The following is a 27,191-nucleotide window of genomic DNA, read 5'->3' as shown; positions in this document are numbered from 1 at the left end:
TTGCTAAAATTAGAATTTTTTAAATAAAATTTGAAAGTTTCGTAGAATTATATATTATAAGAGAATATTAAAAAGTACTTATGAATTTTCGAAAGCCTTAAGTTTTTAACAAGCTTTACTTATGTACGTAATAATGGACTGTAGATAAAAATCAATTTTTATTACAGTTAATTTATTTTTACATAAAAAAGCATCATCTTTATTTTTCCAAAAATAAATTTATTACGTTTTGTTCAGTTACTCCTTCAACTACATAAAAGAGAATGGGGGGGGGAGTAAAATCTAAGCATTTCTCATAAGGGCGGGGAGAAGGGGCCTGCTTTGGAAGATCTTACATAAGAAAGATTTTTAGTAACAAAAATAGTAAGTCCAAAGACATTACAACTCAGGGGAAAGTCTACTAGAAATTTAAACTGTTTAAATAAAACTATTGCTTTTTCAACAAAATGGATGAATTTTCTACTAACAGAAAAATTTGCAACAAAAAATGGAATAAATACATTTTTATCATAAACAATTACTTTTTGAGCTAAAAACCAATATTTAACAAATCAGTTCAATTTGTAGTCTAGGATATAAATTTTCCATCAAAAGAAAAGACAAATTTTCCACAAAATATATGAATTTACTAATAAAAAATTTGAATTTTCAACTAAAAATGAAATAATTAAATTTGCAATTAATTAAACTGATTAAAAAAGGCATTTTTTATAAAATAGTTTAACTTTCCACCAGAGAAATTGATTTTCAACCAAAAAGATATATTTTCAACTAAAAATGTAACAGTTACATTTCTATTAAAATCAATTATTTTTCAAAATAAAAAACGAATTTTCAACCAAATAGTTATTATAACAAAAACAAGAATTTTCAACCAAGAAGATTAATTTTCGACCAAAATAGAACATTTTTCAGCAAAATACATGCATTTTCAACCAAATAGTTGAATTTACAACCAAAAAGTATTTTAATTTTTAACCAAAAACGGAATAGTTAAATTTGCAGTTAAAAAATTATGTGAAAACATGATAATTTTAAACCAAGAAGAAAAACGTATTTTCAACAATATAGCTTAATTTTCATCAAAAAAAGGATTTTTCAACCAAAAAGATGACTTTTTCTATTAAAAAGTAAAATTTGCAACAGAATATATGAATTTTCATCCAAAAAATATACACCTTCAATTAAAACCCGTACAGTTACATTTGAATTACAGCCAATTAATTTTCAATATACAAAATGAATTTACAACAAAACAGTCGATTTTTTAACTAAAGAAATGAATCTTTAACTTAAATGAATAATCCTAAAAAAATGAATTTCCATTAAATAGTTGCATGTTTAAATACTAATATGAACTTTCTATTGAGGAGATTAATTTTCTAACCAAAAAAAGTTCATTTTCAATATAATAGTTTAATTTTTAACCAAAAATATAAACTTTAAGCAGAAAGATTAATTTTTCTCTCAGAAAAGGCGACAAAATTCATGAATTTTCAATCAAATAGTAGAATCTTAAACCAAAATGATAAACTTTCAACAAAATTGTTGAACTTTCACCGAAATAATTACATTTTCAACCAAATAATAAAAATGCTAATCACAAAAAATAAATTCTCAACCATAAATATAATATTAGACCTTTCAACCAAAGAAAATTAACTTTTAACCAGAAAAGTAGGATTTCCTTATCAGGTTCCATTCATTCAGTTCACAAGAGCAAAACAAGAAAAACGGAAAAGAAGGAGAAGCCTGTGATACATAAATAGAAATATTTATCATTTATATACTGAATCTTAGATTTTTTAAGGGAATCATCTTCTATAGTCCATATCTTCTCTGTCGATATCCCTACTACTGCCACACTGAAGGAAAACCTGTGCATGCTCTCTTTCTGCACTCTCTTTTTAAGCGATCTCTTTAAAGTTCATAATGATTCCTCACGAAAAATTTGAAAATCAATCTATCAAAGTTTTACTTCTGCCGTGTGGCCCCACTGTCACACACTGGCTTTGAAAACGGGGAGGGGGGCATGTGCGGCGTTCAGATCAAATTTTGCGGTATTTTACACAGGAAAGGGGGTTGAAATATTTAGAAAAACACTGCAATATTTTAATTATAGTCTGTTTTATTTCTTAAATTGATTCTCTCGTACTACTATAAAAAATATTACTATGAGAAGAATAGATAGGTGAAGGTTTTGGGGGTGAAATGTCAATTATGAAATGTGAAGAGCCATAGGCTGAGGGTCGGTGGTCATATGTTAGATAGTATACGCCAAGTGTCTAATAAAAAAGGTCAAACGTCATTTTTGAGGAGCCAACAGTCAAAGGTCAGAGTTCAAAGGTGAATGTCAAACGTGAAGGTCAAAGTTGATGGTCAAAGTTGATGGTCAAAGTTGATGGCCAAAGATAATATTCTTAGGGTGAAATGTCAGGCATGAATTGTAAAGAGCTATAGAGCAAGGATCAGAGGACAAATGCAAGGCCATAGGCGTAGGGTCTAGCCATAAAGTTCAAATGTCAAGTAGAAAGTATTAACGTCCAAAGGTCAAAGGTCAGTAATCAGTTTCACATTCCATAACAACAATTCCTAACTCTGGTGTTTCAAATACTCCATGGCAAGTAAATATTCATGCTAATCATTAACCTTTACATACAAATATTGTATGCGTTTGGTATTAAATCTGCAAGATTAAAAGAAAAAACTTACCCCATCCGGATGATATTTTGCAAGACTACCAGGTGTTGTGGCAGTGCCACAGAATTCAGTGAGAACATCCTGAAGCTTTTTAGTAGAGTCTGCAAAAAGCACAATTCTATTATTATATAAATTAATATTTTATTTTTCCTCTCTCTCATAAAGTCTTAGATAAAAAGAGGTAATTAAACACTGCATTTTAAAGATATTAACAAAGTAAACCCCAGGAATAAATTTTATCTTTCAAAAAGATAAAAACGTTGCATCAAATTTATCAAACGAAAGATAAAATTTATCTGAAAAAAAAGATCAAATTTATCTGAAAAGAAGATAAAGTTCATCTGAGATAAATATTTTTTTGACATAGGTTATATGTCAGACAAAAGTAAGGGACTGAAGATGTCTGAGTAAGAACCCTCAGCCAACTTCAGTCCCTTACTTTTGTTCAACAAATCTTCAGTTTTCTGTCGACTCTGATGTAGACTTCAAAAATTCTAAACAAACACTATTTGGTATAATCTAACCAAAGTGCAGACTGTGTATTCAGTAAGTGTAGGTGAGTGATTTTCGGGTTTAAAATTAGTGAAATAAAGTAAGAATATTTAAAATTGAATACCGCGAGAATTTTGAAATTTATGAAGGACATTTTGTCTGTGAAAATTGACACAGCCGTCTGCACATAACCTACGTCAAAAAAACATTTACGTCAGATAAACTTTATCTTTTTTTTTAGATAAACTTTATCTTTTTTTAGATAAATTTCATCTTTTTCAGATAAATTGTATCTTTCGTTAAATAAACATCACGTTTATCTAACAAAAGATAAAATTTATTCCTGGGGTTTACTGTGAAAGAATCGCAAGGAGCTATTCAAAGTTTGATGCAAGGTTGAATCTACTATTAAATGCAGACTTCTGTTTTTTGTTATTTTTCTTACTTAATTTATGACTTGGTACACTCTACTAAGAGAAGATTGAAGAAATAATGCTACCTTTAGAAAAATTGCGTTGGCAGTACCAAAAATAACGATTCGAGAAAGAGACTAAAATGAGAAATATGTGCAAAAAGTAGAAAGGAGAAAAAGTCTATTAGAACCGATAAGACGTTTGAAATTGATGATCATTTGGAACGAGAAAACGGAGGGTAAACAATTGAAGAAGGTGGTGGTTGGATAACGAGAAAAACATCATTTAAAGTTGACATTTCACAAATGATTGTAATATCAAGAAATCTCTCTAGTTAATTATATTATTAGTCCTTTAGAATGAATGAAAGAAAGAGTCTCTGCTAGTGACAAATCTTTAAAATAAAATTGCTATAATATGTAGTTTACATAACTGTCAAGGATATTTCATTTGGAATTATAAAACTTCACAGCCCCTCAAAAAAAGTAGAATGTCCGATGGACCAGGCTTGTAAATTCTCACGTAGTTTGGGTCGCTGGACCCGAATCTGAACTCGGAGTTCCGAATTTTAACTCTTGTTTTCTTCCCAACTCCGAAATTCCTTAAGGGCATGTGATACTTAGAAAATTGTCGATTTTACCAGTTTTAGGTTCCAACGGCTTTTCTTCTTTAATAATCAATATTTTGTCTTAAAAATTTGGGAAATGATAGCGACCATGCTAACGGACGTCCCCACACACTTTTTTTTGGCTTAATTCAAAAAAGTTTTAATTTAGCAAAATCTGATTAATTTGCATAGCGCTTAGGAATTAGTATCGATTTTACCAGTTTTAGGTTCCGACGGCTTTTTTTCTAGAATAATCAATATTTTGTCTTAAAAATTTGGAAAATGATAGCGAACATGCTAACGGACGTCCCCACACACTTTATTTGTGTTTTTTTTTTCAAAAAATTTTTTGATATTGCTAACAACGTATGTACATTTGGAGGTTATGTATGTTACAATTCTCCTGTGCGTTACTTCCAAACTACACAATGTTTTTGCCCGAAAACTTTGGACTTGCAAATAAACATAGTAACTAATCTCCTGGAACTAACCCTTTTTGCAGGCAATCAAAAAAGTTTATTTCATAAATAATTTCCAGATTATCGGAAAGGCAGAGATGAAAAACGACGTAACCTCAAAATAATACATGTGCATAAAATTTTTATTTAGCACAATAAATTTTTTTGTTATTATCGCTCAAAAAAAGAGTCCGGGGACGTCCTTTATGATATTTTATAGCATCCCCGAATTCAGTTTTTAAAAATTTTCATTTTTGTGGAAAAAAGCCGGGGAAACTGTAAATATCACATGCCCTTAATCTCAAGAAAGTTCCGATGGAGCAGTTTAGTAAATTATTACGTATTTTGAATCACTGAATCTAAATTCGGAATTCCCAAGTTAACTCTTGATTTCTTCCTAACGTCGGAAAATAGTTTTTTGCACTTTGTTTGCGGTTAGGAAGGAAACAATAGCTATATTCGAACTCGCATTCAGCGAACTAAAACACGTAAAAATTCATTATTCTAGTCCGTCGGACATCCTACTTTTTTATAGGGATATGAATTTTTATAATTCAGACTTCGGATTCGGATTCAGCAATCCAAAATATGTGAGAATTGACTAGTCTGGTCCGTTGTTACTCACACCTTTTTGTGGGGCTGTGAAATGGTCAAAAAAGTGTGTTTTTTAGGTTAGGAATCAAACAAGAGCTATCTTCGGATTCAGCGATCCAAAAAACGCAAGAGTTGACAGTCTGGGCCGTCGAACATCCTAATTTTTATGAGGATGTGCCTTCATTTCAGAGAAAAAAATTAAGAATAAAGTTTGCTGCAGGATATTTTTTAGAGTGATTAAGTTTTGTTTAGCCAATTTCGCGTCTTTCAAAAAACGCGTGTCTGTTATGGAAAAACAAAAGAAAGTTTAACCGATATTTGTATTCAAATTGTCTTAATCCTTTTATAAAAGATCACATGTTAAAAATGTTAAAAGATTGAAATGTTGTGATTTGAATATTAATGGTCAGGGAAAATAAAAAATTGATCTGCAGAAAGATAGGGAATTTTTAAACGGAAATTTGCGATCACTCTGATGTAATATTTGTGTGAGTACTTTATTTGGTTTTTATTTATGATTTTTTTAGTTACTTTCTTCCGACGATTATATTTTTTAGAAGTGTGCAGGAATATTAAATTCTTGAAACAGACGGGTCGGATAAGACCGAATCGGATTTCGGGTTCGCAACCAATCCCAAACATCCAAAAACCCAAGCCAATCCGAGAGTTACATGTGAAATTTTCCTAAAATTTCTGATAATTTTCTGTGACTTGAGCCGCAATTTAGCGGGACTTACCATGATTTACCGGAAATACTGAAAGACACAATCAGACGTAATTTTCCACATCACTAATATATTTAGTTAAAAATTGTATTATTTGGTCTAAAATTCAAAAGTTTTCTAAAAGTCATACTTTTCAGTTGAAAATTCAACATTTTTGTTTAAAAATCCTCTCTGTGGCTTATATATTCAACCATTTTGGTAGAAAATTAAATTTTTCGTTGAGAAGTCATATTTTTTGGTTAAAAATTCAATTACTTGGTTGAAGATAGAACCATTTTGTTTAAAATAATGGTTTTGCTAAAGATTCATCAATTTAGTTAAAAATTAACTCCTAGTTAAAATAAATATTTTTTAAATGAAACTGTAACTTCTATTTTTGGTTAAATATTGCATTTTTTAAATTTGTCTTTTGGCTGGAAAGTTTAACAATTTATACGAACTTTTTCATTTGTTTCTTGACTAAAAAATCTTCATTCATGAAAAATGTATCGTTTTGGTTGAAAAATGCATCTATTTGGCTGGTTTAAAATTCGTCTCTTTTTTATAGAAAAATCATCATTTTGATTTAAAATTTGCCTGAATGCGTTTAAAGTTGAACTACTTTGTAAATTTTTAATTTTAAGTTGCAGATTCATCTCTTTAATTGAAAATCCATTTCCTTGGTTGACATTTTTTTTAAAATTATTTTTGTAGTTAAAATTTACTTTTCAAACTTCCGGTTCATAAGTCGGTTCAGTTGAGTGTTTATCTTTGTAGGTCATAAAGTGAACTATTTTGTTAGAAAAACAACTATGTTGTTAAAAACTTAATTATTTGAAAAATTAAACTATTTTTTAAAATTTAACTATTTGTTGAGAAGGTTTAATTTGTATTATTTGAAAATTCGACTTTTTAGTTGAAAGTTCATGTTTGTAGGTAGAAAAGTCTAGTATTTGGAAAAAAATTTTACTATTTTGTTAATCTTCATGTTTTTGTAAAATTTTCAAGGATTTTGTTAAAAATAAAAGGTTGAAGAAAATGACGTTTTTCAGGGCCACTCTGTTAAGAAAGTACGAGATTCTCCTTTTTGTATTAAAAATATAAACATTTCTATTCCTCAGAAAATTACTTACAAGCTGCTAAGTCTTGCAGCTGCTGAAACTCGGCCGGGGAAAGTTTTTCCCAATGAAGGGACATTCTTACTTCCGTTTAACGTGATCTGGAAGAAATAGACCCAGACATATGTTCTCTAGAGTCTTTGTCACCTGCAACAATAAAATATTTTTTTCACTATTAATTTGAAGAATGATAGAAATAAGTAAAAAACATTAATATTTCATGAATAAATAACTGCGAATAAAAAAATGTTATTCTCGAAAGCAACGATATTCCTATTTCTGAATTCCTGAATTGTGAGGAACAAATTTCTTTACTGGAATTTTTTTCAACTTTGAACTTCCCTCGACACTTTTTGTCGGCGAAACTAAAATTATATGTTTATTGAACGGTCTCAATTTTAGATGAATTAATATTAAAAAATAATTATATTTGGGGAAAAAAGGTTGTCAGTTTTTTAATTTTATTATAAAAATGGTTCATCTGAAAAACCTTTAAATAAAAAAAGTTCCGCCTTCTGATTTTCTACTAGCATATATTTAAAAAATCCAATTACACTCAACTCCCGATTGCGGGACCACCGGTTTCCGAATTCGTAGAACTACTGGCTCACGCAATTAACGCAGCTAGCGGAGTCGAGAGACGGTTGCCACTCATGCTTCGCCACCAGTAGCGTAGCGCTAAAAACGGCAGTACCCTCAGCAGATAATTGCATCAGCTGTCAGCATATGCATTAGTTTGTTTTCAGTGTTTAGCAAAGTGTCTCGATTTCGGGTCTATTTTGGTTGCGTTATGATTTTTTAAAATGGCGACGGAAAAGAAGAGACAGCGTTTTTCGTTCAAAGAGATGTATGAGCTTGAAAGTTAAGAGAAAGCAGGAACCTCACAGAAGACATTTTACAGAAATATGTTATCTCTTGAATACCATTTGATCTTCGAGACCAAACTTGGAGTTTTCTTTTAAATCGCTATATAAAAAGAATATTTGTTACCACGGAGAAAATCCAATATAAATGGTTCACACGGCCCTATTGAGGCTTCTTGCAGGGTGTCCTCAAAATCATTCTTAAAACGTGAGTTGAGTGTATTTTAACTTTAAAATTTGGTTATCACGAGACGTTTGGACAATAAATTTTCTCATTTTCGAGCCTTCGTCCCCTTATTGCATTCGGATCCTCAATTTTATCATCTCCATAATTTTCTATTCCTAATACTTTCTTATCCAGAAATTCGACGTTGTCATAAATATTGTATCTTTCAGGATTTTTTAATTTTCTCTATTTTTACAACGAATCAAAAAAAAAAAAAAAAAATAGGGGGGAGGCGGCTGAAGTAAAAACAAACAGAATATTTTATTTTTTGGGCTACTCTAGTAGACAAGCAACGCTAATTTAAGTGAAAATTCATTTAAACTTGGCTTTTTGTGATGGTGTAATATGAAATACTCATCGTTTGTCTTCGTTATCTATTCAGCGTGGCTGATATGATGGAGCGTGACGGCTGAATCTTTTTTACTGTCATGTTTTTGAAAAGCGAGAGAGGATGGAGCAGAGTGGAAAATCGAAAGGGTAGTAAAGCTCTCACGAATCGCGAAGCTGGAGTTGTGCGAGTCAAATTCAGTGACGGATGAGATTCACATGCATTGCAAACTTTCTCCTGGTTAGAGCTACTCATCGTCGATTACAGCAGGATGAACGTGAATGTTAACAAAAGTGATAAATAAAATAAGTCCGTTTGGTTTGTTTTGTAGACAATTGATCATTATTTATTGCATAAAAAAACAAAGTTTAACCCTTTCGTTGGCATTGACGCAAAATGCGTCAACATTTTCCGTGCCCTGTGTGGCATTGACGCAAAATGCGTCAATCTTCTTTTCTCCTATTTCACTTACTCCGAGTTTGCATTCAAGTCTTACTCGGGGATTTTTGGGGTCACTGAATACGAATCTGAAGTGAAAATTCGAAAATTCAAAATGGCGGATCCAATATGGTGGACGAAAATACCGAAAAAGACGGCTCGATTTGGATCAATCTCGGTACTTACGGGTTCTTGGAATCGCTGAATTAGAATTTTGACTTCACTTTCGGATTTAGCGACCCCAAAAACCCGTGAATACTAAGAGTTATCCAAATCAAGCCGTTTTTTGTATTTTCGTCCGTCATATTGGATCCACCATTTTAGATTTCTGAATTTTGACTTCATATTCAGATTCAGCGATCCCAAAAACCCCAGGATACAAATTTTCAAGATAACAAATTTTTCTGTCATTTTGGGCACCTTTTGTCGAATTCTCTCTGCTAACGAAGGGGTTAATCAATTAAATTATTTTAATTTTTCTTTATGACCTCTTTCCATTTTTTAACCAACTACATGATACCGCATTCGCAAAAAGTCTGGGGCTTTTCGATGAAAAGCGGATTTAGGTGATTTTTGATGGTCTATTTATCAGTGTAGGTTTTTTCATGCAGGGAATTTTGTAACAATCGAAATAAATAAAAATCAGAGAGTTCTAAGTCAGGTGAATACGGAGGATGAGGCAAAACATCATGTTCAAGGCTCAACCATTTTTTTTTCACCTAATTCGTTTTTTCATCGTAAAGCCCTAGACTTTTTACGAACGCGGTATAAAGAATGTTATTAAAGAGATGACAAGAGGTCATTGAGAGAAATTGAAATAATGTAATTAATTAAGCTTTGTTTTCGCTTCGCAATGAATAATGATTAGTTGTATACAAAAACCAAACGGACTTATTTACCAGCTAACATATGATCTACTTCCGTTTATTTCTTATTTCAATTTAAAGACAAAAATAATTTTTTGTAAGAAATTAATATATTAAAGAACTATTTATTTTTTAAGTTTATTTACTTTCAAGCTCCTGTAAGTATCATTCTCCTAACATTCTTCAGAGGATTCAAAAATATTTTTGAAGATTTCAGATATGAAGGGTTGCAGGGCATAACCATGAATTTGTCAAATTTTTTAAAATCCGTTTTATTATAAAAAAAAAATTACCAGAGTTAGTATGGAAATGTCTTCACAGGCTAAAGATTTTTACTGTCCAACATGTCTAAGGGTGTTTTGGTTATAGTTGTATTTTATTTTTATTTTTTAATACGGGGCTGTCCCGGTATATATCATCAGTCACGGACGCATTTTCATAATGCAATCAAGTGATCTGATGAGAGCAGTGTGCCCCAACATATTGGACAAAGCCTGGTTTTTACCCCATCATTGCCGGACTGGGTTGCAGTCAAGTACACGATGGAGGGAGCTACAGCTTAAGGTGGATTCCGAACCACCAGAAACTCTATAAAGGTAGATAGAACAATTTCCAGAGGTACCGGCTCAGGAATCGCATCCCGGACCTCTGAGTTGAAGTCCGAGCATCTAGCCATTAAGCTATTTCCCTTCCGGGGCAGGCGTGACTCACTCGGTGGGAAAGGGAGTAATGCGAGGAAGGGATATACAATTTTTAGATTGATCGAGAATTCTCGTGTTATTTATTTAAATAACACGTTCGTTCCGAAACACTGCTCCGACCCAGGTTGCTTATGTCTCTTCTAACTAAGGTCTCATTCACATATTCTAATCATTCATTCCGCGGTCTGACTCTGGGCACGCTGCCATTTACTTTACCTTGATACACTTGTTTCGTTAGTCGTTCATTTGGCATTCTCTCAACATGCCCGTAATTAATGTTCTTTGCAAGTCTTCGATTGACTCTGTCATAACAACCTTGTCATCTGCGAACGCTAATCCACGTACCCTTTCTGTTTCGAGATCCATACCTTCTTTATCAGAAAGAGTCATTCTTAAACACTTTTCCAAGAATAATATAAGGCTTACAAATTTTCTATTTTCCACAAAAACTAGTAATGCACATTCCACTTTTTTAAGAAACGATTTTTTCATTTTAATTCTCCACTTTTCAGCCTTCTATTTGTCTCGTAATGCTCTTATAATCTTCCAGATATATATTCTATGTTAATTAGAATCTAAAAATTTTGAAGAAAAAAAAAACCATAGACTTACACGGTCTTAAAAGTATTCGATTTGTAACGATCTATATCTTTAAAAAATATTAAACTTTTCAAAATTTTGTTTATTGAAATCTCTAGAGCTTTATGAAATCCCGAATTGCTCTTTCTTGTTTTCTTGTTTTTTGTTTTTTTTTACAATTCGACTTTTAAAAAGATTTTTTCACTGTCCTGAAAAATGTGTATACTCGAGTCGCGGTACTGCGAAATTCAGTAGTGCGAACTCCCGCTATTTAGTACGTTTTTTTTCCCGATAGTGAGAACGACGATATATCCCCATAACCCCCACTGCTCATTTCTACATTTGATGATATTTTCAAATATACAATTCACTGTAATTTTAATTCACAATCAAATACATTCGGTACTTTCGGCGGAAGATTTTATATTTGTGATGTCTTTCCACGTTTCTTTCGCTCTATTCATTATAATAATTTTAATAATAACGATTAAAAACGTCACTATATGCTTTCAGAAGGTAAAAAGTTGACATGAGCGTACACAGATACTCACGTATCATCTACACAGATTTGAACATAGTGAATAGTCGCAGAAGTGGGGGTCCCTCATGTGTTCTCACTATTGAGGGCGGACCTGCGCTAAATGTTCGCAGTACCGCGACTCGAGTGTACCGATGTACTTGCATCGACATATAGAAATGGACCGGTAACGCTTTGGGGAGAACTGAAATGGGCTCTAGAGAGAGAAAAAACATATGAGACGTAAACCTGCCTTTATCTATTTCAGGACTCTGTCAAGTGATTTGGTGGCCCCGGGTATTGCCTAAATATTCTGTACAGTTAATTAAAAAAAAGATGAACAATACATTAGAAATTTGTAGTTATAATAAATTGAATTTGAAAGAACATTCATGTGAAATAACCTGTTTCAGATAGATTATTTTAAAAACTTGTTAACCTTGAATTCTTCTTGAAATTAGATTGAAAATGCTACAATAATAATCGCTTTGTGAGTTCAAAAATAATGTAAGAACTGTCAAAAATTTGAACAATATTTCTATAACATAAAAAATAATCATTTGTATTACATAGGTACAAAACTTAATATTTTGAGGTTTTGTTTTTGTTGGAACATTTTTTATTTTACTATATTCAATAACTTTACTTACGTATAAAAACATATTCTCATGTAAACGTCTTGACAACGCCCAAAAACTACACAGGCTACACCATTTTTTACATTTATTTACAATAAATTATCATCAAATAAATTATAAATAAATCAATTCTGAAAAGTGCGATAAGTCACATTGTTGGGGCAGTCGCGATACAAAGCACGGTCCTGTGCTGCGCCAAACTTCACCCAACGAAAATATTCTCGACCAATCAGCTTTATTTAGAAATAGATAGGTCTACGTAAAGTTCACCAAAAAAGAAGAATTTTCAACAAAATAGGTGTCGTTATAGTCTGTAAACACGGTGAATTTTGAAAGAAGTATTCGATTATATTGTGCTTTGGCACATTGATAAGGATATAAGGAAAAAGGACGAGTTTGTTAACCAGTTTTTTTTGAAGAAATTTTAAAAAGTTAGTGCATTTTGAAAATTTGTGAGATCATCTTTTTTTAATATTGGAAAATTTTTTCGACAGCTATTTACAGTAGGTCAAAACACGAACAACTTATCCTGATCACTTTTTTTCATAAAATAAAAATCACCAAAGTTATGGCATTTTCAAAATCCAAAAAAACAAACGAAAATGAATATTTGAAGTGTCGAAAGCGTGATATGGGAAAAAGTCAAGAGAAGAAAAACGTCCATTTTTTCAGGACCTACAAGATTGATTAAATAACTTTGTAAAATTTGCCAACAAAAAATCGAAAGTTCAAATTTTGATCGCAAAAAAAGTCGTTTTTTTATTTTTGAAAAACAACATCAAAACTAACAAAATTATATTTGTTTACAACAATAAAAGCTACGATAATAAGTTAGACCAAATTAATTCAACCAAAAAAGATTTACAAATTTTTTACGAATATTTATTTGATAGGAAGCGTAGTATTTCTTTAATTGTAAAACAAAAGCTTAAAAATAAAAAAATTATAAAAACAAGGCAATAAGAATAAGAATGTTTCAATTTCCATGCATATTATGAATTGTAATGATATAAATTTATTGAAATGGTATATGTTTAAGCGCAGCTAAGAATAAACTTTAACGCAAAATCAAAAACAAAGAATAAAGCAAGCATGATCAATACAAAGTGTACTTTATTTTGCAATACCTAAATACGCAATCTCAGACAAAGGTACATAAAAATGTATTATATTTGATATAAATGTGTTAAGCATAATGTAGAAAACTTGACATTTTAGGCAAAATCGAATGCGAAGCACGAGATATGTGATGACAGCGTAACGTGAGGTAAATACAAAATCGAGCGCGAAGCGCAAGAATCAACAATCGCACGGCCTAGGCGAGCCGAAAGTTGTGGGCCGCGGGCGCAGCCCACGATGAGAATGTGTCCGCGTAGCGGGCAGAGTTTTTCCCTTTTTTTTTAAAACTTCCCATTATTCAATTATATGTAAACTGAATTTTTATATCCCAAAAAGAAAATCCATCTATAATTGGTTAAAATTTTTTTTTAAAGTTTACCATTACATTTTTATGTCAGAATTTATGTCATTCAGATAAAAACTAAACTAATTTGTTGAAAATGCATCTATTTTGTTAAAAAGTAGACTTTTTTATAAAAAATTCAATTCCTCAAATTAAAGCTAAACTAGTTTGTAGAAAATTAACTCTTCTGGTTGAAGATTCATCTCTTTGGTTGAGAATTCAACTACATATTTGGTCGAAAATTGATCTTTTTAGTAGAATAAAAAAATCCTTGTTTGGATGTTGAAATCTTTGTTTGAAAACTAATTTTTTTGTATTCATCATTTTATTTAAATACATCTCTTCGGTTGAAAACTTAACTATTTTGATAAAATTTCGTTAATTTTTTTGTTAAAATTGAATTTTCTTCCCTGAAAACATTACCTGTTTTTTTCATAGAAAATGAATCCTCTTGGTTGAAAATTCATCCTTTCGGTTAAAAATGCCACTGCTTGCTTGAAAATTACTCTGTTTTGGATGAAGATTAAACTATTTTTTGAGAAATCATTTTTTTAAGTTGAATATAACTGTTTTTGATTTAAAATCTTTCTTCATTTTAATATTAACTATTACATGTTTCGTTAAAAATCCATTTCTCAAGTTAAAAAATCAACTTTTTGGTTTAAAGTTGAACTAATTTGTCAAACGAAACAGTAACTTTGTTACTGCTTTATTAAAAATTCGTCTATTTGCGAAGAAAATTGATCTTGTTTCTTGAATTAATCTATGAAACTGCTATTTCATTTTTGTGAAAATTTTGAAGCAAAGATATACAAGAAAAAACCGAATTATTAATTAAACATAATTATAAAACAGATTATTTACTGATAACCAAACAGTTACATTTTTAACCAATAAAGATGAAATTTTTAACAGAAAACGGATGAATGAAGAAAAGGTTTAGTTTTCAATCAAATAAGTCAAATGTTTTAGAATAAATTCGACTCTTATCACAAAAAGATCAATTTCCAAAAAGACGAACATGCGACAAACTTGTTGAATTTTTAACGAAAACATGAATTTTCAACAAAATAGTTAACTTTCAACCAAAAATATTTGGATGTTGTAACTGGATTTTTTAAATTCAGTTCGCAATTAAGCAGAAAAAAAACAGAAAATGGGAATACTTAATAAAAATAAAAATAATAAAAATAGAGCAAAAAATATAAATAATTATATTTATTTTGTAATATTATATTTATTATGTAATAACTGTTAATGCGAATTAAAATAATTACCTACATCAAAAATGAAAGTATAGGTATTAATTTTGTGCCTTTTTACTTTTATTAATCTTTTCCGAAAGAAGCACTTTAACTCTGCATGCAAAAATTAAAACATACCTTTCCCTTAACAGCACTTGACCTAAATCTACTTTGACACTTTTCTGTACCGTAATACAAAGTGGAAACTGCGAAGCGAAAAAGTAAGTTTGGAGGTGATAAGGAAACCACGCGCCGTTGCCTGGGTTTACTTATTTTTCCTTTTTTTCTCGGAAAAAGTCGGTTTGTCGGGAAAACAAGAAAAAGTCTGTGGAAGAAGAAGAAAAGAAGGAAAAACTGAAAAGGATTTATTTTTCGATGAAAATATCTTTAAAAATGTTAGAAATGATTTTCAATTTTTTCCTACATATGTTCAATTTTGGTGTTTAAATAAAAACTTCACAATCCTATTCTTAAAAGAAATTTAAGAAATATTGGTATTTTATTTCTTTCCGAATTGAAAGGGGATATTTCTTTGTTTTTTACATTTTCATTAAGTTAAAGCCAAGAAAATGTTGTTTATTTTACGTTGTGATTGAGTTTTAATGGAAAAAATTTCCATTTTCAATTCTAAATTTAAAAAGGGACATTTTCTTGTTTTTAGGGTTTTTATCAAGATGAAAGAACGGAAATTTTTGTTCTATTTTTTTCTAAATTGAAAGAGGAATTTATTTTTAAGATTTTCATCAGGTTGAAAAGCAGAAAATTTTTGTTTGCAAGATTTTCTAAACGAGACAAAACCTTTTTTAATTTTTTCTGAATTAAAAGAATAGAATTTTTTTATTTTCAAGATTTTTATTAAGGTAAACGTCCCAGTAATCGGGACCATAAGAGGTTTCATTGACTTCAAATATTTAAAAAATTGTTTTGGAAAGATTATTTAAAAAATAATTGGTACTTATTGAAGCCTTAAACATCCTGGAATATTATAAAAATTGTTTTACATTATATTTAATACCACATTGTATTTATAAACAGGTAAAAGTAAAAAAGCACCGATATACTTTGATGAAATGAAAGATGTATAATTAGTTTTATATTGATTGAAACCTCCGAGAAGAAATACGTCTGACGGATATTATAATAATTAATCATAATAAAAACGAATTTTCTTTTCAGATCTTTAGTTTTCATTTCAGTTAAAAATATTGCCGAATAAAATTAATATTTAATTTATAAGAAATGAAGTGGTCTCAAAAATCAATCGAAATATATACTTACACTATAGTAGACTTGAATTGCCTTCCTTTTTAAAATGAAGTTTGAAAAATAATATTGAGTTTTATAAGGTCATATAACCTAACTTATTTTCTATAAAATGGCTTGGCACAAAATAATTACACGGGGTCCAAAAATGTACAGATTGGTAATTTGTATAATTAACTTTTTTGCAACAGAAATTATAAACACAATGACGAAATTTGATAAATTGCAGTGACTAAAAAAATTATGTCGTCTTGGAGGGTATGAGTTACGTTGCCAAACTATAAAAATTTTCAATAATTATATATCTATTACACATTTTTCTTTATATTATGCAGTATAGGTTAATTTTAGCTAATGAAAAACTACTCAATAAATATTCATTTCACTGAAAAATGATAATAAACTAAAAAATCACTAAAGACATGCCAATATTTTACATCACCTTTTTTCAGTTTTAAGCACTAATTTATATTACGATTACTACTCACAGTAACAAGTCAGTTCTTCGATTTCATTTCACGTCTTTTTGAAATTAATTAAGTTGTTATTGGTAATAAAACATGGCAATAAAATGTTGACAGAGTCGTCCTAGCCTTCGTGACCGTTCACGATTACTCGAGCAACTATGCTTTTGAAACGTCCCTATAATAGTGACCGATATTTTTCGAATGAAAAGGTACTAAATGAAGATTTTACTAAATCTTATGAAACAAAAATAAATTTTTATTGCAAAAAAAAAATAACTTTCGTCTCTGTCAAGTAATTTCTTGACATATTAAAAGTTTAAGCAAAGAAATGCCTTTGCAAACATAAATGTTAAGCTATTTTCCACGTTTCGTGATTCATCGCTACCGGCAATATAAATATTTTTTTTTTTACCCATGAGCACTATTTGTATAAAAAAAACGAATTTGGTTTCAACATCAAGCACCGTCCAAACTTACTTGAAAATATTTTAGGATTGTAATTTTATGCGGAAAATACTTAATTGTGACGTTTACACCTCAAAACTCACGATTACTGGGACCGTCCCGATTACTGGGATCTAACCGATTAGTGGGACATCTACCTTCAGCTGGAAGAAAGCGAATTTCGATTTTCAATTCTGATTTGGAAGAGGGACATTCTTTTGTTTTTAAATTTGTATCGAGTTGGAAGGAAGAAAATGTTGGTTTTTACTGTTTTCTGAATTGGAGGAGAAAATTATTTTCATTTTTAAGACTTTTATCGAGTTGCAAGGGAGGAAATTTTGGTTTTCGAAGTTTAATAAACTGGAAAAGTCACTTCTTTTGTGTCAAAAATTTTTTTTATTGAGTTTAACAGGTCAAAATTTCGGTTAATATATTTTTTTTGATCGGAAGAGACTTTTTAATTTCTAGCATTTTTATTTCTAGCTTTTTTTTGTTTTTGAAATTTTTATAGAGTTGGAAGGAAGATAATTTGCGTTTTAATTTCTTCACAAATTCTTCATTTTTATTGACTTAAAGAGAATAACATTTTTTTCAATCTTGAATTTATTTGATTTATTTTCAATATTGATTCAGTAGATGGACATTGCTTATTTTCAATAGTTAGAAGGGGGGAAAATTTATTCTTAAATTATTTCAGAATTGGAAGAGGCCCTTTTTTGTTTTTATAACTATTTTTGATTTTGAAGAGGGACGAAATTTTTGCTATAGTTATTTTTTCTGAATAGGGAGAGGCCATTTTTTCTTTTTGGGATTTGTATTGCATTGAAGAAGAAAAGTTTTTATGATCAATCATTTTTCTGAATTTTAAAAGGGTCATTTTTTATAACATCTTCATTGCAATAGAAGATGCAAATTTTTATTTTTTATTTTTATTGACTTGTAAAAGAGGTAATTTTGTTTTTAATTATTTGTGGATTGGAAAAGAACATTTTTTTATTCTTAAAATTTTTTTGATTTGGAAAGGAAAGAAATTTTTGTTTTTAATTATTTTTCTGAATTGCAATAGGTCAATTTCATCGAACAGAGAAATTCATTCCAGATTACAATTAAAATATTTTAATTTTAGTGGCATTTAATTTAAGTTTATTGAATTCAAAAGTGTTAAACATTCATTTTATATGTGCTAATTATCAAGTATCTGAATTATAAATGTCTGAATTATTATTTTTTCAACCTTAACATTTAAAAGTTCAAAATTCAAATGATTTCCACGTTAAATACTTTAGTTTGCAGTTTAATATTTTACCTTGATTAAAATGGTCAGTCTGTTTTCGGCTAGTAGGCTATAAAATTCTATCTCGATCCGATCTTTCTAAATACAATATAAAATATATTTATTCAGCACAAAAATAGTTTTCGTTTTCACAATTGTTAAAAAAAATGATCGTTCATGGTGATTATTCCAGAAATTTAATTATTATTTAATCCTCAAAAATGTTTATTTTTTTCACAGAATTGAGGATAAGTTCACCTATTCTATTGAAACCGAGTAAGGTACAACAAATTACATTTCCTTGGTCTTTATTTTTCCGAGGGAAACCACAATAAAACCGTTGATACAGTTTTCACAGCTTTTGTATCCTTCTGCTTAAAAAAGAAATATTGAAATGAAATTGGACGGTAATCCACACGGAGTAGTGTCTGTACTTTTTCTTCGTTCTTTACGACAAGAGACTTCTGTTTATATTTCCGTTCTGCACGTCATCTTTTCCATTTTTCATTTTTTTACAACCTTAACAAATATAAATCTGCTTATTTGGCGAGCTTCGTAGGCAAATTATTTTTGCATTGAGGATTTTCTTCTCTAATATTGCGAAAAAGAGCCAAGGAAATACGACAAATAGGAGTAATTGTAAATACGAATTGATTGATTAATTTTAAAATTGAACTGCACTTCTAGTAATAAAATTTGAGACGATTCTGAATCTATATAAAATTGAAAAATTTACCAATTTTAACGTTAAAACTGGAACATTTAAAGTATTGAACTTTCAATCAAAGGATGAATTTCCAACTAAGATGGTGAATCTTCAATTAAAAAAATTAATTTTGAACAAATTAGCCCAACTTTCAACCACACAGCTGAATTTTCAGAAAAGATTTTAATTTTTAACATAAAAAAGTTGGATTGTACTAGAAGTTCAATTTTTGATAAAATAGTTGAGTCATCACGCAAAAGAGATTAATTTTTAACCAAAAATTTACATTTTCAACCAAAAAATATTAATTTTCTACCAAAAACAGAATAATTTCCCTGAAAGAGACGTATTTTCAACTAAAATTATGTATCTTTAACAAAAAAATGAATTTTTAACAAAGTACTTGACCTGAAAATCGCGAAAAATAAAATTATCGACAGTTTATAATATTAACGAATTTAAGCAATTGTTAAATAATAAAATAAAATAAGTTTTTCAATTTTTTAGATTTAGAAATTTTCTGGTATCAGCAATTCTATAGTTTGAGATATTTTATAATGTCAAGTTTCTTTTTCGGGACCTTGCAGACCACCCCTGAATTGAGACTTTAGATGTTACAATTTTAACTATTCACTTAAAATTTTTCAATTGTAAGTAAAAGTATGGAATTTTGGTTAATAAAGAACGAATAAAAAATATAACATTTTCTACGACTTAAAAGTAAAATAATTTAATTTCTAATTTAAAAAATGGTTGGATTAACAAAAATTGTAATCTTTCAATTTTGAATGTTTTTTAAATTAAAACTGTTTAAAATGATACAATTTCGACAAATTTGCATTGAATTATTCTTTAATTTAGAGCAATAAAAATAATAGCTAATGTTGTAAGTGTAAATTATTGAGCGTTTAAATGTAAAAATTTGAATCAAACCTTTTTTACGCCTTCCATATAAAAGTTTAAAATTTAAGAGTGCGTAGCACTGTTAACGTAAGTAGTCATTTCACTTTTTTGTCAGACACGTGTTATCTGTGCATAAAAATTATTCAATAATTTTCTGATTTAAAATACTTTGTTAAACATTCAAAATTCAGAATGGCAGTACAGTGACTGAATATAATAAAAATAATTTATGGAAATCGAGCAGAGGAATATTATTCCAAGTACTCAGTAATAACTTTAGTCTGACCCGTGGAACATTTTCTATTGAAAATGATAAATTCCAAAAATCATAAAATTAAAAATATAAAAAAAAATTTTAATTTATTATTAGCCAAATTTTTAATATTGAGTGTAACAAATGTTGGAACAATAAATAATAATTTCGAATTGAAAGCGTTTGAAATTAAAAAAATAATATTGAACGATTGAAAATTGAAAAATTTTCAAATAGAAGCTTTCACAACTTCTTCAGAAAGGAGTTGAAATTGCATTATTTATAATTTAAAGCATTTAAAAGTGAAAAAATTTATTTTTAATTCGCAAATTTCACAGTGAAAAAACTATATATTCGTATTTCAAAAATTGGATCACTTAAAATCCAAAGGAATTAGCAAAAAGATTTTAAAATGTTTGAATTTGAATAATTTCCAATTCGTAATTCCGTACATAGATGTATGGACTGTCCTGACGATTAGACTTGGCTAAAAACAATTATAATTTAATATTGCAATAAATTAGACAAGTTTTTATAAAATCGCACAATAAATTCACTAGAAGAAAAAAAAATTAGTTAGTTATAATTTTGGAAATTAAACCATTTTAATGTTAATTGCAAAACGAAAACTTACAAAATGGAAAAATTAAAATTTTAGCATTCAAAATTAAAGAAATTATTCAATCACTTAAACACTAACTTTAAATTTTTGATTTTGAATCATTTTATTATTAACACTTTAATTGAAAATATTATTTATTCTTGAAATCTCCCAATGAAATATTTTAAACATTTTTATTGATTCATTTATTTAAATCATTAACTGAAAATCGGACAATTTTAATATATTAAATTGAAATTAAAAAAAAACAAGATTGCTATATATAATTCCAATGCTAGAAATAGCGTAATTTTAAGAAAATTAATTTGAATTATTGTAAGTTAAGTTAAAAATATTTAATATTTTCGAACAACTTTAAATAGAATATAATTTAACTTTTAATGTCTCATTCTAAATTCTACTTAATTTTAAGACTTGAATTTGAGAAATTATTGTCATAATTCTTTATTGTTTTGAATTTATTCTAGAGGCATTTAGTTCAAAGTGGTTGAATTAAAAATCCTTTCAACTTAAAATTGTGCATTAATAAGGTCTTTAAACTTAGTATTCTCCGTTTTCAAATAATTAAAAACCCATACATTTTTTGAGTTGAAAACTAAAACCAAACAATTTAGAATATTCAAATATAAAATTATTAAATTTAAAAGTTTCAAGAATTTAAGCCAAACAATTTACAATAATTAAATATGAAATTATTAAGTTTAAAAATTATAGATTGTAAATATATAATTATTAAATGCCCCATCATGTATTATCAAATTAGATTGAAAATGATTGAATAGGGTTTTTCACTAAAGAATATAATTTTTTTGAAAGAAAAGTCGATGTGATTTTTCCCGTCAAAAATTGAAAAGTTTCCAATATATTGTTCTTTTCAAGTTTAATTATTCGAAAATTACATGCTTTCTAATTAAAAATATTTTTAATTAATTAATTCAAAAATGGAAGCTTTTTTTAATTAGAGTCTTGATTAATAATAGTTCTGAAGATATCAACTTTTTTAATTTTCTTTTTATCGTGTCTGAATAAGCTTCGCCCTTTCCACTTAAGGACGCAACATGAGTGAAATTTTTTTCCAGCCACATATTATCTATTCGTAAAAATTATTAAATAATTTGTTGACTCCGAATCTTTTGTGCAACATTTAAAATTCAAAATGGTAGATCCAATGCGATTATTGAAATAATTCAATTTATCTGCCTCTTCTCTATGATTTTCATTAAGAAATTAATAAAAGAAATAAGACTTTGTAAGCCTCAAATTTATTTCGCATAATATTTCTTATATTTTCTCGGCACTGCTTTAAACTGCTTCACTTTAAGGGAAAAAATTTTCCTAGCGCATCAAAATTTTTCCTCTCTTTTTTTTAAGTAATTACCGCGCTCGAGGTCGAGAATATTGCGGTCTATTTTTCAGAGTTGGGATTTTGTCGTCTCTTTCCACTAAAAGCGACAAGTTTCACATTGCATGGAAATTCCTCACGTATATATAACGAGAGGTAGTTAGGAAAATTTATCATATTTCGCGTGTTCAAATAATAATTAATCTACATATAGCTATACACAATTGAGAGATATGTAGGGGATCCTGCGGTGGTTGTTTAACCTATTTTTCAGACCACCTCTCGCTTTATATTCAATAAATTCATGATATTTGATTTCAAAGAACTGAATTGGAATTAGTGAAAATCCATTGATTCAATCAGTAAAAACCTGAAGTACTGTTCGAAATAGTGAAAATTTCATTTATTTAGATCAAACTCCTGGGAGCATTCGTAAAAGTTATCAATAATATATGTAACAGCTTTTTAGGGGGAGTGAGTTCGAAAAAATATTACAATTTCTCATATCTTAGAGTTTAGTAATTTTATAATAATAAATAGATTCTAATAACTTTATAAAGACTTTATATGGATTTAATTAGAGTAGTATTTCGAGTTTTTCCACCATTTTGTGAAATATAACATCCATAGAAGCAAATTTGTTTAATTACTACTAATGCAAGATCATTTAACGTTTTTGTAAGTTTATTGGGTTAAATTAAGATGTTTGAAAAGATTTCAAGAAATTTAAGTGGATTTTCAAAGATTTTCAAGATTTGAAGATATTTTGAAAGATTCCGAATAATTTCAATAGATTTCAAGAATTTGAAGAGATTTGAAGATATTTCAAAGGATTAGAAAGACATTAAGGTATCTTAAAAGATTGCAAGGAGTTTCCAAAAGCTTTAAGAAATTTCAAGGAATTTCGAAAGGTTTGAAGGATATAAAAAAATTCCATGCGGTCTTCAAGAAATTCCTAGACGGATCTCACAAAACTTCCAAGGATTTCATAGGTCATCAAATTTAATTTAACTTCACAGGATTTCAAGGAATTTTGTAATATTTTTATGAAATTTCAAAGAATCTGTTCGACAGAATTAAGAGGTTTCAAATAATTTCAAGGATTTTGAAAGACTATTAATACTTGAAGGTATTTACAAATATTATCAAAAGCTTAAAGGATTTTTAAGCATTTCCAAGATTATAGGATATTTTAAAATATTCAAAGAATTTTTTAAGTGATTAAAACAATGCCAAGTAATCTCAGGAATTGGCATAAGATTTTATCTAACTTCATGGAATTCAAAGAAATTTATAATATTTAAATAAAATTTCTAAGAATGTATTCACAAGAATTTAGACTCGAAGGATGTCAAAGAATGTTGAAGATTTTAGGATATTTCACGAAATTCCAAGAAAGTTCTATCAATTTCTGGGGATTTTAAAGATTTTAGTGCATTATAGAAGTTTCTAAACAATTTTCAAGAGTTTTAAAATATTTTGCAAGTTTCAAAACAATTTGAAGGAATACAAAGCAAATTTTAAGTATTTAAAAAAGTCCATAAAAACGTTTTTTTTTTCTCACAAGTTTTGAATTTTCGTTTTCCGAACAATCATCATGTTTTTAATTGTACTGATATCGTGTCTGGCTGAGTCTATTCTTGTCCATTTAATTTAACATAGTTGTTATTTGTTGGAAATATTTATTTTGAATTTTCTTAATTTTAAAATTTTCTTTTTGTATTAAAATGAGCATTCGCAACGTTTTGTGCAGATACTATTAAAATTCTTTAAATCTAATGAAATTCTTTTTGATACCCCTTGAAATATTATAAAATCGTTTTCAAATCTGTGCATTTCATTGAAACTCAATGAAATTTTTAAAAACCCGAAAAATTCCATTAGATCCGCTTAAATCACTTAAAATCCTTTAAAATCCTCTGGAGTCTTTTAACAAATCCTAAAACCTGAGAAGTCCTATAAAATCCTTCCAATACTACCGAAAATCTAGGAAATTCATTGAAAACACATAGAACTTTTTTTTAGTTCCTTAAAATAATTAAAATGCCTTTTATTCTTTTATATTCTTTTATACCTTTTATAGCTTGTAATTCATTTGAACATTCCTTGGAGATACCTTAAAATATTTAAACTCCTTTGAAATCTTTTGAAATACCTTTACATTTTTTTTAAACGTTTACAAATTTCTGTAAATCTTTTTAAATACCTTGAAATATTGAAAATCCTTCGAAATCCTTTAAAACCCCCTAAAATTATTAAAATCCTCATGCATCTTATTATATCCGTAAAAATAATTTAAAATCCCTTGGAATCTTTAAAAGAATTCAAAAACCTTTTAGGTCCAATAAAATCCTTCCAAATCCTTCTAAATTCTATAAAACCGCATAGAATTTATTTAATTCCTTATAATCAGGAAATTCCTTGGATATTTCTTTAATTTCTATTATTAATCTTTCGAATCTTCCTTGGAAACCTTGGAGATGCCCTGTAATATTCCGGATCTTTTGAAATCTTTTAAAATAACTTGACATTTTTTTAAGTATTTCAGAACTCCTGGGAATCTTTTTAAATAATTTAAAGTCATGAAAATCTTTTAAATTTTCTTAAGATCGCTTTAAATATTTGAAATTTATCAAAGATATTTTAAAATTCATTAAAATAATAGAAACTCTGTTGAAATCTCGCGAAATTAGATGAAATCTAATAATATTCATTGACATCTCTGAAAATATTTAAAGTCCTATTAAATCCTTTAAGATTGTGAGAAATTGTTAAGAATGCCGTATTGACACACCTTAAAATCCCTTAGAATTACAGAAATCCTCGAAAATATTATAAAATTCTTGGAAAATCCTTCGACGAAACATTTTTGATCCTTGGAAATCCTCTAAAATACCTTGAAATCTTTTCAAGGCCCTAAAATCTAGTCAGTCCTATCGAATCCTTTCGAATTTTTCGAAAGTCAAGGACATTTAGAGAAAACGCATATTAACCGAAATATTTTAATTTATCTGTAGATGTTTGCAATACTATGAAATCGTTTAATTTTTGTGACATTTTTTGCAAATTATAGACATATTTTTAATTTTTGCAATTTCTTTATAACTTTTGCAGTCCGTAAAATATCACTTAAAATCATCATATAAAAATCCTTTGAAATCTTCCAAATTCTCTGAAGTAACTTCAAATTTAAAACATTCTTTGGATTCCCATGAACGTCACTTTAATCACTTAAAAAACCCTTTAATAATACAAAATAAAACTAAAAATAAATTATAATTGTTATTCAATTAAAATTAAAATCCTTGGAATTTTATAAATTCCCTTGAAAGCTTTTGAAATGCCTTGCAATCGGGTCGTTTGGTGAATCACAGTTTATTTCTGAAAGCGAATTTTCCGAGTAAATAACAATATGGCCGTTTTTTAAAAATGAAGATATTTAAAAAAAAGAGACTATGCTTTTTAGATAAAAATAGAACAGAAAAATGATTGTTAACTGAGAAATGACTATTAATTTTCTTTTTTATTTATTATAATTTGGCCAGTTCAATTATCCATAGCTCTCTATGTGTATAACATTTTCGAATCCCCCCCCCACCTCCATGTCACTTCTCTGGATGTTCGCCAGAATCAGTGAGATTTTACTGATTTAGGTATTGAAAACCTAAAATAAGCCGAAATAAGAGAAAAATCAAAATACTGTAAATATTTCTTAAATTCTGAAGTAATTCATGCAAACTTTGATTTTGAAATAGAGAAAATAATACGAGTTTTAGTTGATAGAAAACTTCAAAATACATAAGGGTAATGAAACGTGAATAATTCATACCTGGAATGAACTTGCACTCAACTCGACTCATAGCAAGCATATTTACTGCAGCTTTTGCCATTAACTAAGCTGTTCGCTTTTGAAAATAGTTCCGTGGAGTTCAAATATGAGAAAATTACACTAATTCAAGCAATTTTAGAAAATATATCATTTTCAGAACACTCAAAGTATTAAGGATTTTCAAATACATTTGAAATGGTAAAATAAATGTATGTTATTACAAGCAAATAATTTGTTTTGTGAACACTATCAAACTTGGATGAAATACTTTAAAAGTTATAATAAGTTTTCACTTGAGAAAATTGTTTCCAGTTCGATCCGACTTCGCTTATATTTAAAAAAATATAATCTCACAGAAACACATTATTTTTATTTATGTGTTCTGTAACATTCTAAATAATAATTGGAAGATTCGAATAAACTTAATTTCAAGGGCTTCATAATTAGACAATATTTAAAAATAGAATATCGAAAAATTGCCCCTATGATTTAATAATAAAAGTTCTTGTCAGTGAACAATTTTAAATTTAAACGATCTATATTTTATGTTTTCAAATTAAATGATATACAAATTACACAGAATTAGCTAAATTTGTAAAGATTTTTTAATCAAATTTTTAATATTTTTAAGGATTTTGAAAGGTTCAAAACTAGTAAATAAATTTTTGTAAGATTTCTGGACCAATTTTACATGATTTTCTATGTTAAATTTTTTTTTAATTTTACAACATTTAAAAAAATGTACAAAAAGAATCTGCAAGATTTGATGGCAATTTTTTTCATTGAGAGAGTTTTTAAAAAAATTGTTTGAATATTTTGCATAATTTGAAAAGGTATTTGGAAGATTTGAAAAAAATAAAAAAATAAATAAAAATTTGAAGGGATTTCAAAATTTTTAAACCAATATGAAGATGTATAAAGATATAGTAATAAAATTGAAAAATTTCTAAGGGATTTTGAAAGGCTGATAAATAAATTTAAGTAAGATGGGTTTCTTTCTAATTTTACAAATATTATTCAAAATTTTCGCAATATTTTTATTAATTTCACAGCCACACAAAAAAAAGTGTGCGGATCTGGTAACAAGACACACGTATTCCTATGGATTTTGGGGCGCTGAATTCAAATTCGGTATCAAAAA

The 27,191-nt window shown here is 28.5% G+C and overlaps 1 protein-coding gene across 3 annotated transcripts in view; it reads right to left on the bottom strand.

Moving 5' to 3' along the window:
* Positions 1 to 27,191, bottom strand: part of LOC117174453 (diacylglycerol kinase 1) — a 367,927-nt gene that overhangs the window by 197,415 nt on the left and 143,321 nt on the right. For all 3 annotated transcript variants that reach the window (XM_033363593.1, XM_033363595.1, XM_033363594.1), the window contains exons 2-3: positions 7,102 to 7,233; positions 2,713 to 2,801 (exon numbers count right to left, since the gene is read on the bottom strand). In XM_033363593.1, coding sequence (XP_033219484.1) covers positions 2,713 to 2,801; positions 7,102 to 7,165 — 153 coding nt within the window. In that variant the 5' untranslated portion in view covers positions 7,166 to 7,233. The remainder of the gene's footprint in view (positions 1 to 2,712; positions 2,802 to 7,101; positions 7,234 to 27,191) is intronic.

This window comes from Belonocnema kinseyi, chromosome 6, assembly GCF_010883055.1.
Source record: "Belonocnema kinseyi isolate 2016_QV_RU_SX_M_011 chromosome 6, B_treatae_v1, whole genome shotgun sequence".
NCBI lineage: Eukaryota > Metazoa > Arthropoda > Insecta > Hymenoptera > Cynipidae > Belonocnema > Belonocnema kinseyi.
This window is presented reverse-complemented; position numbering and strand designations above follow the sequence as displayed.